This window comes from Gorilla gorilla, chromosome 3 (genome assembly GCF_029281585.2).
Source record: "Gorilla gorilla gorilla isolate KB3781 chromosome 3, NHGRI_mGorGor1-v2.1_pri, whole genome shotgun sequence".
In the NCBI taxonomy this organism is placed as follows: domain Eukaryota; kingdom Metazoa; phylum Chordata; class Mammalia; order Primates; family Hominidae; genus Gorilla; species Gorilla gorilla.
The window spans coordinates 54,108,610-54,130,337 of NC_073227.2; the positions used below are offsets into that span (position 1 = coordinate 54,108,610).

The 21,728-nt window shown below is 32.4% G+C and overlaps 1 protein-coding gene across 2 annotated transcripts in view; it reads right to left on the reverse strand.

Annotated features, from left to right (window-relative positions):
• Window positions 1-21,728, reverse strand: part of GABRG1 (gamma-aminobutyric acid type A receptor subunit gamma1) — an 85,255-nt gene that overhangs the window by 36,242 nt on the left and 27,285 nt on the right. For both annotated transcript variants that reach the window (XM_019024943.4, XM_055384452.2), the window contains exon 3: window positions 9,988-10,055. In XM_019024943.4, the coding sequence (XP_018880488.2) occupies window positions 9,988-10,055 (68 nt within the window). The remainder of the gene's footprint in view (window positions 1-9,987; window positions 10,056-21,728) is intronic.

A 21,728-nucleotide genomic window follows, 5' to 3' on the forward strand; every position in this document is an offset into this window, starting at 1 on the left:
ACAGCATGATAAGAAGTTCTCTGTGACAAATGATTGATATTCAGATGAAGGTTCTGCTTCCTAGAAAAGCTTCATCGCCAATAGGCAAACTTGCTTTCTATCCACATGTGCAACATTTGTTATAGATTGGTTCAGTGCTAAACAGTTGGATTAATTGCTGTATGATCTGAATGGGAAAAGTGTTTCTACATCTGTGACTGCCCTATACTAAAAATATTTTCTTGATGTCTGAATTAGTCTGTCTATCTGAGCAAGAGAGAACACTATATTTGGAAATGATATATTTAGAAATAGTCCACATGACTCATGTTTTAAATTATTTATATTATTACCAGTTTATAAAATGCTTACTGTTGTCCACAGTCCAGCTGCAGAAAACGAAAAACTTTCCAACATTGTATCCTGCTAGTGGGGCATTATTTGCACTGCTGTCGGAAGCACTTGCTGCTTCTGTTTACCTGAGGAGTTTGAATCCTATTGCACATGTCCCAAAGCTAGGTACCCCTACCAGGAAATCCAAGGCTTATCATACAGTTTTAACAATTTCAGTTATGGTAATTTGTTACAATTTTTATTATAACAAAATGTCAAAAGTCAAGATATTTAAATAAGTTTTCTCTGCTTCACATTTTAATTAAACTGAAGAGCAGCTGGTGTTAGTTCAAATTCATTGCCAATCTAAGACAAACCTTTACTACATTATTTTAAGCCTTTGCTAGATATAAAAATAACACATTGAATAAGGGATAAGGTATTGTCTTTTAATTACGTACATAATTTTAAATACTTTCCAGATAATCAATAGAACAAATACTGAATATATCCAAAGTATGCATTACAGTAAGAGTAATGTGTAGTACAAAGAACACTGATTGGATGGAATGGGAAAATTTTGTCATAATTCTGATTCTGAGACTTACTAGAGTAGGGTGCTTACCGAGTCACTTATACACTCTTATTGGCGAAATGTGGGCAAAAGGCAAGATCATAATTATTATCTTTCTCAGCTCTAAGACTCTATGATCATGAAAACATTATAAAATATTAGAAATTAATATATATATTTTAAAAAGTCCTACCTATAAGATGAACATGGTTTCTTTCTATGACTCTTCCTCATACAAATACTTTCAGTCTGTGAGTACCATTGTTTACTTTCCTTTAATCCTACCTAATCTCTACTAAATTTATAGGTGAAAATGGCCTAGACTAGTAATCTCCAAACCTGGTTGACTAGAATTCTCTGATAAGCACTTTCAAAATTCTTTTTGTTAATTTTTAATTTTTTTACTTTTAACATTTTATCTTAAAATTTTACTTACAATTTTATTTTAAAAAATTAGAGGCAAGAGCTCACTGTATTGCCCAGGCTGGTTTTGAACTCCTGAGCTCAGGTGATCCTCCCGCCTCGGCCTCCTGAAGTGCTAGGAATACAGGTGTGAGCCACTGTGCCCAGCCAACATTTTCAAAATTCTAATTCCAGGACTCCATCTGAGATTACTGTATCAGAATCCCCTGGCCTGAGAACTTGGTTTTTTCTTTTTCACAAAATTGCCTTTTTCCTGTCTATCATTTGGGGTTATGAAGGTTTGAAAAACTATGGCTTTATATTCCATTTCTTTACCAGGGTGTAAATATCTACAAAAAATAAAAAAAATCAAATAAAAGAAGAAAGAAAGAAAGGTCCTTGCTATATAAAGAAAATTGTATCTAATTGCAGAATTCCAGGACATTTAAGTGCATTTTGGAGTTTATATAATATCTTTTGCAGCAACATGGATGGAACTGGAGGCCGTTGAGTGAAACAACTCAGATAAAGAAAGATAAATACAAATATTTCCATTTATAAGTGGGAACGTAAAACTCTGTACACATGGATGTAGTGTGTGGAATGAGAGACGATAGAGATTCAGGAGGGTGGAGTGGCAGAGTGGTGAGGAAGATAATGAATTCCTTAACGGGTAAATGTACATTATTGTGATGATGGCTACCCTAAAAGCCTGACTTCACCACAGCACAACCTATCCATGTGACAAAATTATACTTGTACCCCATACAATTATATAAATTAAAAAATCTACAGATGAGAAAAATTGTCTAGGACTCTTCAATCTGAATCATGGAGGCTACCATTTTTCTAAACAGTAGCTCTTTATACTAAAATCTATATGAAAATATGTGTGTGAGTGTATGCATATGTACATTTAAGGAAATTTTGGTTTTTAACATTCAACTAATATATGTATCTCTACACAATTTTAGAATGTAATCTCCTAACATGACAAAATATGAACTACCTAAATTTATCTTAGGTCATGTTCATATATATATATATATATATATATATATATATATATATATATATATTATATATATATGCTAAATTACTTTTTCTTACATATGTATGGTTGGATGTGTGTTTTTATTATTAGCAAAGTCACTCTTTTCTGATAAATAAATGTGTAAATAAAGGTGTAAAAAATTAGGAATCATAAGAGTATGTTTGAACCAGCTATAACATCTGAGATTTGGAATAGTGACTTGGAGCAGCCGGTTAAAGCAAGGCCAAAAACCAAGTTTTAAGTACATTTATGATAGTCATAAGCTGAAGCAAACTAGACATTCATTCTGTCAGAACATTGCCCACAAACCTGCCCTGAGGCCAGAATTACCAAGCAGTACATTCTACAACATTCTATGATTACTAACCCATAAAAAACTAAAAAAATTGTAACCAATTCAAGACTGTTTGCCTTGAGGTATCTATCTTGAAGTTTCAAAAAATTCAAAAAATTTTTGAATTTGTTTTCTAAGCATTCAAAATATTCACTTTCAATATTTGACCAAAATCTGAGAGATCTAGGGTGTGTATATATATAGCCTGAAGAAATAATAATGGTGGCTAAAATATTTAATAATAATATTACTCTTAATTACAGCAAATTGGAACTATTCCACATGTAAAATAATTCATTACTAAGTAATATGCAACATTTAACGGATTTTTTAAAAGTAATGACATAGTATATCATTACTTTAAAAAAATCCATTAAATGTTGCATATTATTTACAATGAGAACACATGGACACAGGAAGGGGAACATCACACGCTGGGGACTGTTGTGGGGTAGGGGGAGGGGGGAGGGATAGCATTAGGAGATATGCCTAATGCTAAATGACAAGTTAATGGGTGCAGCACACCAACATGGCACATGTATACATATGTAACAAACCTGCACGTTGTGCACATGTACCCTAAAACTTGAGGTATATTAATAGTAATAAAATATTTTTAAAAAAGCAATGACATAGTATAACACATAGAAAAACATAATACTATAAAACAGTGAGGTTAATAAAGCATTGGGCAAAACTGTGTACATAAAGTTATGATCATAACAATGGTGACCACTAGATATAATATTTCAGGATATTTTAAGTTTTTTCTTTTATCTAAATTAAATTTCTAATTTTCTTGGTTGAGTATGTATTTCTTTTACAATAAAAAACTGTTTTTATGAAGAACATCTTTAGAAGAAAATAGCATTAGGATCACCGTTTACAATTTAAAACAGGTATAACTTCACACACAGAATTTTTCTTGCCTTTTCCCTTCTCTTTCAGTCTAATTTGCATTTTTAGTCATCTTCCCTGCTAGGTTTTATGTCTTCTGAAGAAAGGATGACATATCTTTTCTGATATCTTTTTTTAACAATGAACCAATTGTCACTATAATAAATGGTAAATAAATATATGACAGACAAAACAATGAAACATATATACATATAAAATGTGTATTTGAATTAAGAAATAAAATTATTTTGATAATTTTTAGAGATTCTAAGGTTAATCTAATTTCCTAATACTAGGAACTTTCACTTCATATTTATAGAGTCAATGAACACACTGGATAAAAGAAACAGCGATGAAAATGACTTTTATTTATTTATAATATTTAATTTTTTCTCTATAAATGTTGAATCAAAAGTAACTAAATTTTTTATTATTTTAAAATAAGATCTGTTAAAAATATATTTTATGTAGTGACAAAAAGTTAATATATGCAGAAGAAAAGAAATTAAAACTATAGTTTCAAGCTTTAAAATACTGCAAACACCAAGAAAATAAACTTATAATAGATTTTAAAAATACAAATGTGTTTCCTAAAGTACTGCAATTAATCACATCTAAGAAGACTAATACCTTTTTCTTCTCCACCATTAGCATATGCAGGTCAGTTATCTAAATAGCAAACAAAATCTTATTTCCAAGCATTTGCCATTTCAAAATTCTTCAAGCTAATGTACTTGGCAAGAATTGACTCTTTCCAGTTAATATAGTAAAATGGATAAAAAGGGTTTCTTTGATGTGTAGAAACTATAGCTAAAGGTTTTATCTCCTAAAACTAGAAGCCCAGAAACATACAAGGAGAGAGGGACAGAGAAAGGGAGGGTGGCAGGGAGAAAAAGAGAGGATGAGAAAGAGATCAGCCTATGGAATGCTAGAACCAATTGCATGAACCATCCTAGAAACATGTGTTTCTTGCAATGGAATAAATTATATGGAAAGAATATCTCTATGAGCACCAGTTTTCTCCATATGTTTAGAATGCTTAAATACAAGTTATATGTCTTGAGAGTTTATTATCAAAATGAGTTTGAAAAGTTAAAGAGGCTTACTTAAAAGTCAGTTCTCACCATTTTGAACTGCCTCTTAAAGCTATTTGACCATAGATTTTGGTCAAATATTGAAAGTGAATATTTTGAATTTTTAGAAAACAAATTCAAAAATTTTTTGAATTTTTTGACACTTCAAGATAGATACCTCAAGGTAGACAGTCTTGAATTGGTTACAATTTTTTCTAGTTTTTTATAGGTTAGTAGTCATAGCCTATCTACATTAAGGTTGGACACTTGGCCATTTCACTTAAATAAAGGAAAAACAATATTATTGAGAAAAATCCCTCATTTACATTCTATAATAAATAATGTTTGTGACTTCTGTAGCTCCACATACATTTTTGTTTAAAAAGTTTTTTTTTCCTTTTGTAGAAAGCAATTCGATTTTCGTTTTCTGTTAAAAAAGATTCTGAAAATGGGCATTCCTGTTACATATTTCTGCACAGGCCAGAATGAAAGCATTCTGTCATTTGCTAAGTTTGCCTGATCCTCTTTGCCTACTGCTCACCCCCTTGTAGTCCTCTCCAGCACGCACTTATTTTGAAGTATAGCCCAGGTGACTTCCCAGTTCCTTTTTAAATTGTCGTCTTCGTAACTGGTGCCCTTGTTCCTCAGCCCTGTCTCCGTTACTAAGAGGAATCAGAATTTCTAGCAGGAAGATTCTATCCAGTTTCAATTTCCAGCAGGAAGATTCTATCCAGTTTCAGAAGTGTATTCTAGGACTGTGTGATATATCACTTTTGCGACTGGAAAATATTTAAATTAAGTTCTGCAGATGTGAACTGGGATCTAAGTAGTTTTTATTAGTTGTTCCTTGTCCCTTACTTTCAAAGTTTCTATATTAGTCATCTCTTAATATTGGATTATATAAGGGTATACCAGTTCCTACAATTAAATTCATGTCCAAATTATACCTGGAATTTTTAGTTGTAGCTACTTTTGTACTTACTAATCTTATGCTGTAGCCTCCTGTTAGATACCCATAATATCATCTTGAATTTCCTGGAGCTCTTACCAGTTTTGACTTGGCTTTAAAGAATTGATATTGCCCTTGAGTGTTGTACTTGCTAGTCAGAGGGTACCCAACACCGTGAGATATTTACTCAGAAGAGTAAAGATACATAATATCCCCCAAATCTGAAAAGTTACGAGGTTATAACCATTTTGTCTCATAAACTCTAGTAACATGTTCTTGACTTCAATTCTGATTGCATATTTTTGTTCTGCTTACATTGAAGATAGTTATAATCAAACCATATATAAAATTGAACAGCTTCTTTCCAAGTTACTCTATTTTTCCCCAGTCTTCATTAGTGCATCTGTTACTCATTTTGACTGTAAAAAGAAAAGCATATTCCATTGTAGAATAATGTCGTTTTAGGCATTATTCAGAAATCTATGGAAATGCTATTTTATGTATCCAAGTTTAAAAAGAAACACCCATTTTGCAGCAAAACAAATTTTGGCTAACTTAAAAAAAAACTAATATATTAATTTTGTTTCTTACTGGTCACTTAAATTATATGAGTACTTAAGGGGGTGGCGCCCTCTTGCTTAAATATGCTCAAATCTGCTTCCTTGATTACACTCACATTCAAAGCAATTTTGCTCATTTTATGAAAAGTGAATTCTAATTTCCCTGTATTGTTTAGTTAAAATAGTCTTCTACATAACCTGTTTCTTATTCATCCCTAGTATTACAATGCTTTTCTTTTTAATAAACATTATCAAGTGTTCCATGGGGTTCTTTTATTTGTTTATTTTCACCTGTTTTAGTAACACTAGTTTCAATAGCAATTTTATTTAATTAGGTTTTTTAAACAATCACTGTTGAAGGTTGCAAGTGTGCAATTTGCTCCACTGGGGAAACTAAATCTTTAATACCATTAATCTTTTATATAGGAAGATCATTGTAAAAGTCTGTGATAGCCATTCTTGTCAAAGTGTTTCTAGAATACCAATACATCCTTGAATCTTGTTTCTCTTTACTTTAATGACCATATTTTTATTTAATGTATTCATGCAAATTGAAAACATAAACCCCAAACGAAAAATATACAATTCATGAAAATGGCAACATTCCCATATGCTCAAACAGGCTCCTTTTCTCTAGGCATTGGTTACTTAGAAACTAAACATTACAATATTCCACTAAAGAAAAAAATATAACATTTTAGCAATGTACTACTTTATGAAATCTGATATTTGCATATTGTTAAAAATGCACCTATTACATGTGTATATTAAAAGTTTTCTGTTTGCAAAAATCAGCTTATTGTATAGTAATTTGTTTGAGTAGAACTAATACTAAAAAGATTTGTTGAAACTTTCTCTTCCCTTGGTTTCCACGTCATTGTTTTGTCACTTTCTTGCCAACCTTGATGTTTCATTTACTATCTCAGCTTCATCTTTCAGGTCGTTAAATACATGTGTTCCCTAAGGTCTGCTATTCATTTCTTTGTTCTTCTCTCTTCACTTTAAGGCTGTTTTCCCCCATCTCACAGAGGTTTAGCAAATTCCTGACAAAGATTTGGCCCCAGCCTCAACTTTTCCCTGAATCTTAGCCCCTAATTTAAGACTAACTTCTAGGTCAGTCTATTGGAACATTCCTTCATCCTCTCAAATTCAATTTATCCACAGCCTGTTCATATTTTCTTGCACTAATGTGACAAATATGTCACTTATGGCATGGCTAGAATGCTGTCACTACAGTAATCAGTGCAGACAGCTGTAAAAGTTAATGAGAGTCATGTGAAGATTACATCGAGTAAGAGAAAAACTGAGTGTGACTGTCACACCAAAGGAGTAAGCGGACATAGGCAACTGTTAGGCATATTATAAAGGTTCACCAGCTATAAAGTGGTAAAGCCTGTAATAAAGGGATGATTTGACCGTTATAATATTGAATAAATAAAATGAAGAGGAAAATCAGCAAGATATTTGAGAATTATCTTTGGATGTCTTATGGGCTGAACTGTGTTACCCCCTAAATTCATATGTTGAAGACTTAATCCCAAGAACTTCAGAATGTGACTATATTTAAAGGCAGAGCCTTTAAAGTCAACATGCGGCTTTTAGGGTGGGCCCTAATACAATATGACTTATGATAAGAAGAGAAAAGCTGGATACAAAAAGAGATATCAGGGATGCACAGGCACAGAGAAAAGACCATGTAAGGACACAGTGAGGAAGCAGCTGTCTGCAAGCCAATGACATAGACCTAAAAAGAAACCAAATCAGCCAAGGCTTTGATCTTGGACTTCTGGCCTCTATAACTGCAAGAAATAGATTGTTGTTGCTTAAACCACCAGTCTGTGCTACTTCATTGTGGCAACCCTAGTGAACAAATACCAAAGGCAAAAGCGAAGGAGAGGAGTAGAAGACGTTATTGAATGCATCCCATGGGATCCAGTAGTTTGAACTCACAGAAATGGGATTACTAGCATTTGAAACTGAACATTACAAAGTCTTTTTTTAAATAATGCTGGTTGCTCATATTGGCATTGTTAATTTTGCTCTTCATTAGTAATAAAACACTATTTATTCTATGTATAAAACATAAAAAATGAATATCACAGTTTCTCAGTTTTTATTCTAAATGGTCCTGTCGAAATTTTCTCAAATTATCTTTCCCTCCCTTATTTCTCTTCTTCTCTCCTCTACCTTCTCTACTCCCATACTCTTATCTCATCTTCTTCTAAGCCATGTTTCTCAAAATAGTAGTTTTTAAAATTAAATCTACATTCCCACTCACTCCCTAGCACCCAGAAACCAGCACATGACTACATCACTATCCCTGCAGGAACCATATTTATTCTCAGGGATCCATGGCAAAAAGTTTGGACATAAGATCAATTTTGAAGATGAAGGAGGGATATGCAATCCAGCTGTTATCCCTTTCCTGCCTTCACCATTCCAACTGAATTTCTCCTAACAAAGAAAATCAACACCACCTACTTGTCAATGCCAGTTATCACTATCTAATCCATTTTATTGTATTCTCATGTGCATTTGTAACTCGTTATCATTCCCTCCTTCTTTATCCTCTTTACTTTCTCAGATTTTATAATATCATCTTCTCTCGGTTTTGCTCCTACCCTTCTGACTTTTCTGAATATGTCCCCTTTCTGTGCTTTTCTTTCTTGCAACTATATTTTACATACATTCATCTCATTACACCATCTGGTCCTCAGATCTGTGATCTTCTTAATCTGAATCTTCTCTTAGATCATCTCACACATTCTTAATGTCTTGAGCTTTATTATATACTGCTTGTCTCCTTTCTCTTTCTCATCTACATCTATATTTTGTCCTAACATCTTCCCTGATAGCAAATCTATAAGGCAAAATGCTGCTGGACAGTTCCTCCTGAATGCACCATGAGCATTTGGGGTACATAGGCCTGCATTGTATTCCTACATCTGATAATGACTCTACCATCTTCAAAGTCTCTTCACTTCAATACCTTGGAGTCAGGTTACAAATAATTAATAAGTCACCAAATTCTCAAAAAATTACCTATTTTGAAAAAAATGTATTATTTTCATCTCCAGCTTGATTGCAACTGCAGTAGGTAAGCCCTTGAAGATCTATTGTCCAGACTAACACAATAACCTGTAATGGGTCTCTGTAACCCTAACTTGGACTCTTACCTCCATCTTCTATACTGCTATAAGAGAGATGTATTTAAAAATGTACATCTGCATTTGACACTCCCCTGGTAAAATGTTTCCTGTCATTTATCTTCTCCCAAGGGATACAATTTATACATAATACAATTTACAAGCTTCCTATTATGATGGCTTACAAGACTGTCCTTGATAAGACCCTTAAATATCCCTTTTGCCTCAATTCCTTACTTTACACTTTATATTCCAGTAACATCAAATTGCTGGAAGTCCCCCTGATCTTATCAGGCTGTTCCATTCCTCTGTGACTTTGTGCATGCTGCTTTCTCTGCCAGTAAGTCTTTTTTTTTTCTCTGATTGACTACTTTCCCCTCAGGCTTCCTGATTTTTTTTCTTTCCAGATTTCTTCAGAGACCTCTTCTTGGTGGATCAGATGATAATTTGTTATGCCGTTGCATAGTTCTACCAAACACAGCACATTGGAATAACAAGATACAGATTCTTAGATACAGGTATAGTTTAGCTCCAGTTGCCAATACCTGGCACAAAGTAATTGTACATGTTGATCTGAATTCATTCAGAATTAACTATAAAAAATTACTCACATGCGAATTCTATTTTGGAGGTATACACTTGAGAGATCTCTGTGGCAGTTATTATTTTTAATATTTCTTACTTACCATATTAATAGGATCAACTGGTCCAATGCTGTTTACATAAACATCAGTTTCAATTACCGTGGGCCTCACTGCAAAATATCAACAAAAAGAAAGGTCAAAGATATGATTAGACATTGTTTTAAATAAATCTTAGTTTTAAAGAAATCTTAATAACTACTTAAATATTACCATTTCAATCATAAAACATCTTTTATTATGAAATGCAGAAATGTAGCCATTATAAAAAACAATCTTTTCAGTTTGCAAATCAGTCACAGATAATTATATAGAGATAAAGCACATGAGATAATGCAGAAAAATGACCTTGTAGACTGAAAGTTTCTGTTATTGTGGCATGTTTTTAGTCATACATGCTTAGTTATCCTTTTCAAACTTCATCTGTTTTTCCTATATGACCGAGTACTTATCACTCATAATCGCAATGCTGTGATTGACCAGGCAAGATGTATTTATTCTTTTAATACACACACAAGTCTGCCAGGCTGAATATCTATTCAGTCTCAGTCTCCTGGTCTTGGCATTTTTCATTCTGACAGAGCCCTCAAGCTACCAAACTTCAGTGAAAAACTTGAAGCATTTTGTAAAACAATGTCTATCAAATTTTAGAACAATATTTTACCCCTTGCAATTAAAAATACATGTAATAAAACACACAACACTTACGTAGTTTGTTTTTCCTCAAGCAAAAATTTTATTATATTGCATATGTATTTAATAACACAGATTTAATTTTAGTACACAAAACTATGTTTCTAGACCTACACAATACTTGAAAATGCAATTCCATTTGCTAGCCATCAATTAGATATCTTAAATAAAAGTAGGTCATATGATTTATAGAAGGTTTTACAATTTAACATAGGCTGATGACTTCTGAGATGAGTTGCTTTAACTGTTTCTCCTTTGTTTCTGACTAGCTAAGAATTGTGGCCAATAAATATAAAATTAAGCCAGTTATAGTTAGATTTACAGAATGATTTTCATGAAAGTCAATTAACAACAAGACAATAGATTTATTAGTTCCATCTGTAAGTACATTTATTACCACTTATAAGTAATTATAACTGGTATAAACAATATACCATTCTTACATAATAAGAGTTTTTTTTTTTTCAGTTAAACTGATAAATCAGCAAACGCCGAGTGCCTACTTTTATTTCACATATTCAAAGCTGAACGTTGTCTACATTGAGAGGGAAATTGTTCCTGGGACAATTTTCTTTAGAGGATAAATGTTTTCTACATTTACAATGTCAGAGGTTATAGATATGAGTTAACTGTCTTGGTTTCCTGACATCAACATTTCTTAGCCAATTATAAGATAAACATATACATTAGAAAAATAACTCTGGCATTTTGGCATGAGTTACATAGAAGCAGAGACACTGAAGTGTTTTATGATGAGCATAGAGCAATTGCACCCAGAATGAGACAAAAGAATAATCATATCAGTAAGTCCAATATTGCTACTAATAGAGAAGATACTTAGTTAACAATTGTTAAATATGTATGTGAAAGCTATGACGAATCTTTTTGAATTATTCTGTTCACCATTTTGTAAACTTGAGATGCTATTTGATCTGATCCTTGAATCTGCAGCAGCAACCCACAAAGACGAATAAACCAGAAAGTAGACTAAAATATTTCATATTAATTTTGAAACCACGGCTGGTGATATGCTTTAAAATATAATTAAGAAAAAAAACAGAAATCTGTAATTGCTTCTTAATAATGACTCATTGTTGCTTTGATTCATACTATGAACAATACTAATGAGTAATATTACTTAAAATACAGGCTTTTGGAAATTGACTAAGTACTCTTTCTTAGCACTATGATTTTCTCAATCCAAAGTTTATTCAATTGCAAGATATGAGTGATGTTCAAAAACTAAGACATTATATTTTAATTTAAAACTAGAAAAATTAAACTAACAGAAAATTGTCATTCCAGACTCTAAATAACATCTTGAAAGTAAGCACAGACTATGTTTAATTCATCAATACACGTGGAGATCAAAGATCTCTTTTTTGCAATAGCGTAACAATGCATGAGAAAACCATGTACTGCCATGGCAAATCACATATGTATATATAAATGTGAAGGCAGGTAGAGATGACACTGGATTATTTTTGCAAGGTTTCTTTCTGTGCTGTTATTCTAAGTACTTTGCTCTAAGTTGCTCAACAGGATATAAGTAGATATTCTCCCAGTGGGAGTCAGTATATAGAAAGAATAGAGGTTCAGGGCAATTTAAAGAACATCCAGAAAACAGAAATAGGAAGAAAAGTTTAAAATTTTAAAAAGAAAAAAGCTGTGTGATCAATAAAGTTTCCACATTCAGATTCTAAGTAGCAAAGGCAATAGTTAGGACAGCCAATTGTAGAGGTGGGTAATTGGTATATCAGTGAGAAAATATAAAGTACAATAGATTTTAAAAATCTTTTCTTTATAATTGATTTTAACCATGCTTTATTGGACACACTATTCTAATTTCACTAAGATATCTTTAGCAGATTATGTAGCTTTTTGGTCACTTTTGTATATTAAAATTAATTTAGGTCAATTAAAAACTCTAATCCTGGAGAGTTTTATAGACTTTTCTTATTGTCACAGAATAGGCCTTAAAAAAGAGAAATAGTCCCACTTATTCAGATATTGCAGTTATCACACATAATTTTTTTCTTCATTTTACGTTATATAAATTTTACTTCAAATTTAAATATTTCATTCCACCAAGTATATTATTGTTTGTAAATGATATAGGTACAATTCCAAGAAAGCAAGCAACCACCTAGTGTGAATACTTTTACACAACCCATTGCTTTTGGACTGTCTTCTGGTCCTTGCCCATATACAGGTTTATTTTTATCAACCTACTCAAATTTCTATGAATATTTTCTTTTATTGTGAAAGCAAGCTTTTTTTTTTTTTTTTTTTTTTTTTTTTTTTTTTTTTTTTTTTTTTTTTTTAGAAAGCAAAGGAATAAAAGAATGGCTACTCCATAGGCAGAGCAGCCTCTATGATGATTTTCTGAAAGTTTATTCAGGGAGTCAACTGTTTTTACCTGCAAATAATTGCTTCTCATAAATATACCAACTGTTTCACTCAACCGATACATTCATGAGAGATACGAGTGTATAATTTATTTTTCTTGTAATATCCCTGTCTGGTTTAGTTATCAGGATTTTGCTGGTTTAGTAAAATGAATTGAGTATCCTTTCTCTATTTTTTTAAAGAATTTGTGTAAGACTTATAGTAGTTCTTTCTTCTATATGTGGTGAAATTCACTAGTAAAGCAACAAAAATGTAATATTATTTCTGAACTGAATTATCCTTCTGTGAATACGTTATTGAGACAATGGGGAAGTGGGGCCGAGTATTCACTGGTAGTAATATATCAATATTATCTTCCTGGTTTTCATTATTGTGTCATGCTTATATAAGGTTGAAATAATATAAGTATATTCTCTGACCACAACAAAGTTAAAATAGAAGTCATTAATAAAAAAGATATCTTTAAAAATCCCTAAATATTTAGAAATTAAATAACATTTAAAAAATAATCCATGAATCAGGAAAAAGTCAGGAGGAGATACATTTTTCAAAAGTAAATAAAAATGAAAATAATGTTACAGGTTATAAAATTGAGAAAAATAAAATATCGATCTAGTTATCAGAAAGCCTATAGTTATTAAATGGTAGAGCTTATAAACATGTCCCAAGAAGGAAAACTCCAGGTCCATATCACATATAGACTTTGAAATAATTATGATTAACATGTTCCAGTTTCCCTAGACTATACAGCAGAAGTCTTTGACCCAAAGATAGATGCCAAGCTCGAGTTTAGATACTTCTTCTGAGACCTTAATTAACAAGGAAATGTCAAACACCACTTGACAATCAACCTTCCCAGGTTACATTTAGATATATGTGGATGAAAAGGTACATAGGGATAAGTAGATTCTTAAGGCCGAGCTGTCTAATACTGTAGCCAGTAGAAACATATGGCTGTTTAAATTTAAATAGAAATTAATTGCATTTAAATGAAATAAAAATATATCTTAACCACACTAATCACATTTCAAGTACAGAACAGCCATTTGTGGCCAGTGTTTCCAAAAATGGTCAATACAGAACAACATTTCTATCATTTCAGTAAGTTTTAATGAACAATGTTCACCAGTGGTTCTCAATGAGAACACCATGTCGCCTGTAAATTATTTTGAAAATTTCTGGGCAGCTGTTTGTGTTTGTCACAAAAATTGGGACTGTTAGTAGTAGTGTTTAGTGGATGGAGTGCTTGAACTTCATGAAACAGTCATATGTAATGAAAAATTGTCCCACATTTAACAAGATTTTGAATATCCTGTCTAGCATTCATATAGGTAAAACAGTATGCCTTATAGTCTGAACCTAGAAGATAAGTTTTTTTACACATAAACACAAAGTATTTCTGTGTTTGCCAGGAATTCCTGAAAAATAAAACACAGGAAGATGGTATTTATTTTGTTCTGAATTTTACAAAATGTTGTACACCATTTTAGATAGCCATATCACCAATTACAGTGTTGCTCATAGTACTGGAGACACTGATAAGACACATTTATATCTCTTGACTTATGCAGGCTTTCCAATATGCAATCATTCTGTGTATAAATGCAAGCATCTGGAAGCTTCATAATTTCTTTCAGTGTAGTTAAACCTGAGCATTCGCATATAGAATGCCAAATATTTCATTATAAATTACTTTTCGCACCTTACAATACAGGCATGTTATAGTGTATATCCCACTATAAATACACACACACACACACACACCCCATATATCTATATTTAAATGGCGTGTGTGTGTGTGTTTGTGTGTGTGTGTGTGTGTGTGTGTGTGTGTGTATTCCCAAGAATGTCTTCTCAGGAAAATTGAAGGCTGGTTTCTCATTCTCTACTTAAATATATGTTTAGGCAGCAGACTTGGCAACCTGCTCTTGCTCCCATACCTGATCAGGGAAAAGGAAAAATAGAAGTGATAGGACTTAAAGAAGAAAAAGCAGAGGAAGAGCTGCACACCTACTCTTTAGCACTTTTAGGATATTTTATTTTCTTGTGGGTATAAAGCATGCCAAAAGAAAATAACTTGGTTAGCAGCGTCTCACAGGTTTTTTGACCTCAAGAGAGTTGTGCATTAGCAGCACATATCTTCAGACTAGATTGCTGACGAAAGGAGTTAAGGCGGGTGGAAGATACAGAAGAGCATCAGATTTCCCAAGCCAGGGAATTGAGCCATATAAAATGCCTATGAAAAACAACAAAAAATTATTTATACCTCCTAACCATAAAAGTCATTATTTATACGTCAAACCTTTAACCTACACCTAAGGCCAGTTGATGTTACCCCAAAAAGAAGTAACAAGTAACAAGACTAAGGTTGCAACTATGCCCAGTTAAAACGTAGACCAATCTTCTTTATATCTCCCCCATGTCCCCATCGCTAGAAACATAGAAGAGATAAAGAGATGGAATAAAACAACAAGCCACACTACTCCCTTTCTTACCATCCTCCGACCCCCACAGTGTCACCCTAGTGGTGCTTGTCTTACCTGTGTCTCAAGAGAGGATGTCTTTTAATCTGGATATTAAATTTTTATATTAGGTTGAACTATTTAAATAACTGAAACTGTTTGAAAAGTCATGGAATCTACTTGTAAAGTTGTTAAGAAGTAGGAAAATAGGCTAGGCATGGTGGCTTATGCCAGTAATCCCAGCACTTTGGGAGGCTGGGGCAGGCAGATCGCTTGAGCTCAGGAGTTTGAGATCAGCCTGGGCAACATGGTGAAATCCCGTCTCTACAAAAAATACAGCAATTAGCTGTGCGGGGTGTGGCACGCTTGTAGTACCAATTACTCAGCAGGCTGAGGTGGAGGGATCAGCTAAGCCCCAGGAGGTTGAAGCTGCAGTGAGCTGTGATCACACCACTGCACTCCAGCCTGGATGACAGCATGAGACCATGCCTCAAAAAAATAAAAACATAGGAAAATAATATTTATCATAAAGCAATGGAAGCTTAACTGGATGAACAAAACCTTTCTATGTTAATTCTCCATTAAGTTCAGAAGACCTCAATAAGTTGGTTTTATAAGTTTTCATAGCATCACCAAATACAAAGGGTACTAAAACATATTTTGGACAGAAAGCGATACATACAAAAATTACTTCAACAATTAAGTCACCTATGATGTAGTCAGATGCACAGAAAAAAATACTACTATGCATTTTTTATCAAGGTATCCAGGGCATATTTAACCTAATGTATTAAACACAGTGATGCTATCACAATTATATATAAAATTTGAGCATTCATAGCTTGATCTGAAATAAATGTACTTAAAATGCAAAACTCATGGAGTAGGGCAACTATCAAAACACCTACACATGGACTAAAGAAGACTATATACAATGGATTCTATTCTACAAATACTTGGTAAATATTAAGAGAACTTAGTTTATATTTTAAGCATTGATTTAGCAATTAAGAATACAGTGATTTATAGTTTTAGGGAACTATATATAGTTCTCTATATATAGAGAAAACAGACACAAAATAATAATAGTAAAGTATAAGGAGTAAAACAGAAATACAGACTCTGATGCTTCCTTTGTGGTTTAATTGATACCAAAATATCCAACCCAATAAAGAAAACTATAATTTTTTTTTAAATAAACACACACAAATGGTGAAGAAAGCAGAGCAAGTCAGATAGCCAGAATTTGATGTAACAATTCCCTGAAAATAATGAAAATGACGTGAGTTCTACATTACTCTTTGACCACTTTTTTCCCCTTGGTATATTTGCTGTTTGACAGTACAGCAGTAGTGACTGAATAGAACGGAGCAGCTTGGAGCTTTTAGATCTTTTATTTGGCTGGAGAGACAAAACTTCGAATTAAGGGCTATCAGGACAGCTAGGACTTCCCTGGAATACACACACACACACACAAACACACACACACACACACACGGAATTTAATCGGACATTCTACATGGGATTTCCCCTCAAGGCATTTGCTGTTTCCTAAATTGTACATATGTGATGTTGACAAATCAAATATAAGCAGCTCCTAAGCATCTAAAACAACAGGAAGAGAGTTGAGCTATTTTAGGGATGTCTGGCTAACCAAGGAGAGAGGATCCTGGTACAAATTTCAGACTGTTAGTCCAGACATCTCAAATGGTTGTGTCTTAGGCAAAATAAAAGTTTTACCAAGGAAATTACGCTAGTTCTGACCAAATGACAGTGATTTTCATTACTCAACCTGACTATCGAAACAAAATTAAGTCCTCTCTGGAATAAAATAATATCATGTAGAATCTCCATTATTTTTCACATACCCTACTCGCATTCAACACAAAATTAAGACACATTCTGTGAAATACAACCACATAACCTTAAACAGAGAGATACAATGGAAAAGAAAATTTTAAAAAGTTATTCAAGTTATCAAGACATGGTAATGATCAAAGATTTTAAAATAACTTCTGTTAATAAATATAAGAAAATAGAAGAAAAGATTGCAAATATTATAGTATACCTGAAATTGATTTAAAAATCGGATGTAAATACTACAAGTGAGAAACGTTGAAAGGGAAATTAGGTCGGTAATAAAGAGCAGATTGAAACACAAATAGAGAGAAAATTACAGAAGAGCGTATGAGATGTAATGACATAGCAGAGGTCAAACATACCCGCAAGTGGAGTTGCAGAGAAATTGAGACAGAAGAAAAATGTCTGATGAAATACAGGCCAAGAATTTCAAAAGCAGCTATGTTTCAACCCACAGATTCAAGAAGCTCTGTAAACTCCTCAGTATAAATATGAAAACAAAACAAATCTAGGGACACTAAAATAAAATGGTAGAAAATCAAAGACTAAGAAAATGTTAAAATTGTCCAGAGATAAAATACATTTTATCTTCAAAATAGCAAGATTAATGTTGAAATGTGACTTTTCAACAGAAATAGTAAAAGTCAGGAGAAAATTGAGTGATATTTATGAAGTTTGGAAAGGAAATAACAGGGTTTCCATATCGATTGGAAATATTCAAAATGAAGGCAACACAAAATAATTTTCATATAAAACTGAAATACTCCATTTCGAGACACTTGCACCAAAAGAAATACTGCAGAGGATATATTTCTAAATGGAAATAGGGTATTTAAGAAAGGAATTAACACCAGAAATGATAATTTATTGGTATAAGTTAATTGCTTTTAAACACCTTAAAACAATAATAATCATGTCTTTTGGTATTTCAGATAAATATAGAATAAAATATATGGACATAATAGCAAAATGACACTGTAGTTTATGGAAAAAGGTTTGAAATTTCTTTGAATTATGATAAAGTTACTGATTTATGATTAAACCTAATAAAGTGCATATTTTACTGACTAAAATTTATAAATGAATATGTGTACAATGCAATGATAGAAGGATAAAATAAAACTGCAAATATTTAATGAATTCAAAAAAGGAAAGAATAGAGAAAAATATAAGCAATAGAGAACAAATTAAATAGCTTAACAAAACAGAAAACAATAGAAAGGTAGTAGATTTAACACAAAATATTCAATAATTACCTTAAACATATCTGCATTAACCACTCAATTTAAAAGAAAATAATTGTCAGACTTGATAATTAGGAAACAGGAACAATATACATATTTCCTAAAAGAAATTACTTGATGAAGGACACAAAAATACTGAAAACTAAAGTATGAAAAAAAGATATTAAAAAATCCAATTGGCCTGGAGCGGTGGCTCACACCTGTAATCCCAGCCCTTTAGAAGGCCGAGGTGGGTGGGTCACCTGAGGTCAGGAGTTCGAGACCAGCCTGACCAACATGGAGAAACTCCGTCTCTACTAAAAATACAAAACTAGCCGGACATGGTGGCGCATGCCTATAATCCCAGCTACTCAGGAGGCTGAGACAGGAGAATTGCTTGAACCCAGAAGGAGGAGTTTGCAGTGAGCCAAGATTGCACCATTGTACTCCAGCCTGGGCAACAACAGCGAAATTCCATCTTAAAAAAAAAAAAAAAAAGTCAAATCAAAACTCAAAGAAAACACATATAGATATATAATATCAATCGAATTAAATGTTATAGCAAAATGTATTCTACGGACCAGAATGATTCTTTCCTAATGATAAAACTGCTATTCAACAGAAGGTGTAACCACCGCAAAGAAAATTTGGTATATGTATACAATTGAGTACTATTCATCCACAAAAAAAAGTATAAGAGTCTGTCATTTGCAACAACATGGATAGAACTGATGACATTATGTTAAGTGAAATAAGCCAGGCACAGAAAAACAAAAGTCACATGTTCTCACTCATTTGTAGGGGTTGAAAATCAAAACAATTGAACTCATAGAGTTAGAATAGAATGATGGTTACCAGAGGGTAGTGAGGTAGGGGAGTGGGGATGGTTAATGTGTATGAAAATACAGTCAGATAGAATAAGTAATATCTATTATTTGATAGCATAGCAGGGTGATTACAGTCAATAATAATATATCATACATTTAAAAATAACCAAAAGAGTATAACTGGAATGTTCGTACCAAAAAGAAATGATAAATACTTGAGGTGACTACCCCATTTATCCTGATGTGATTATTACACATTCTATGTGTATATAAAAATGCCTCATGTACCCCATAAATATATACATCCACTATGTATCCATAAAAATAAAAGTAAAACTTTTTTTAAGAAAAGGAGACAAAACAATCCAAAATTTGTGTGTACCTAAAACAGTTTCAATCTGTATAAAGCAAAATCTTACTGGACTAAAAATTTTTAAAGGCTAAGTCAATCATTGTAGTCAGAGATTTTTAACACACCTCTCTCAGTAGATGTATAGAATTATACATCTATACATTTGAGCAACAAGAATTATAAATCTGACTTAAGTTTATGTTTTCAGACCCAGATTAAATTAATGTAGATACCAATAACAAAATTATACCTAGAACACAGGCTAATTTTTGAAATTAAACAATATTCACTAACTACTGCATGTGACAAAGAAGAAATTACAAAGAAATAAATCGTAAAAGTCTAAAGCAGTACATGAGAAAATTTACATGAATTCCCTGTGTCTTCATCTCCCAATATTTCCTTCAAAAATGTATATAAAAAAGAGAAAAGTAGAAGTAAACAAAAATTAAGTTCTCAGTATAACTTAAAGACAAAAAATGCCCACACTTCAAAATGACTGTAAATGTCAAACAAGCAAACAAATAAAACCCCAAATACCAAAGCTGGAAAGAAATCATTCAAACATTGTCTCATCTCTACTCTAAGGCAACAGTTTATGGTGGGCAAAGCAGCCTGAAATAGGCTCTGTAGAAGACAGAAGGGAGTCAGTGATGGGCCTAAGGTAGATCCCAAAGTCCACTGAAGAAAGTAAGTGTACCATTAATATGAAAGTATTTAAACATGTATTTGGAGACCAGCACAAGAACTAAGAGGAAAAGGATCTACAAGTATGTGTGATGTCAAAGAGTGATGTTCAAAATAGGTTGTTTCTGGGCCAAGAAAAATGTCAAAAACAAAAACAGAAGTGAGCTTAGGAAATCGTATAGTGACAAGGAAAAGTCAAGGGGAGTTCCTCATGCTTCTACAAGGAAAAGAAGAATCAATGAATTGGAAGTAACAGAATTTCTCCCCGACCACAAAATAAATACACCCCAACACCACAATCAAATCCAAAGTATCTGAACTTTGCTATCATGACATTAAAATACATCAATAAGCTAAGATCGTGTAGAACACTCAAAAACCACAAAATTAAAAGGACAAAATAATTATTGCAGAATTAATATATGAAGATCCAATACAAATCAATTGTGGAAAATTCCCACACAAAATAGTAAGCAGAAGAAACTGTAAGAAAATACTCCCCAGTTAAGTATATTCAAACAAAAATTTAGGAATAAGAAAAACATCACCTTGAATAAAATAATTCAGAAACTAAGCAAGATAAATACATTTCTCATGCACACACAAATACACAAAAAGTAAGAAATAAATAAAAAATTGGTTGAACTTTAAAAAATAGAAGAAAAAGACAAAATTATGATGGTCACCAATGAATCAACTAAAAACAGTTTAATAATAGGCAGGAAAATAATGAAGAGAATACAAATGAGATGAAGAGAAGTCAGAAAGTCAGAGAGAATATTGTGCAAATACAAGGCAGGGAAAGTGTGACTAACATACCTATAGTGGGAATTCATGAAGAAGAAAACCAAAACAATGTAACAGAACAAATATTCAACTTTATGTTCCTAAATAAATAAATACAGAAGTAAATACATTTTCCCAAGGTTGAAAAGAAAACCTTAAATTACATTTTTAAAAAATGTATCAATGTCTAGAAAAACGGTTACCCAAACTGAACAGCTCTGAAACATATACTAAGAAAATACTTCAGTTGAAACCTTTCTTAAAAAATCCTAAAGGCTTTCAGGAGGAAAAAAAAAGACTAAGTAAATTACAAGGACTGACTAATAGACTGGCATTAGACTTTTCAAAAATAACACACAAAGCAAGTTACCAGTGCAATTAGGCTATTAGAGTGAAAAGTCAGTGAAAGAAAACATAAATTGAGGATTTTCTATGTAGCCACTATGTCCTTCAAGTTTCAAATCAATAGAAAAATAATTTTACATGC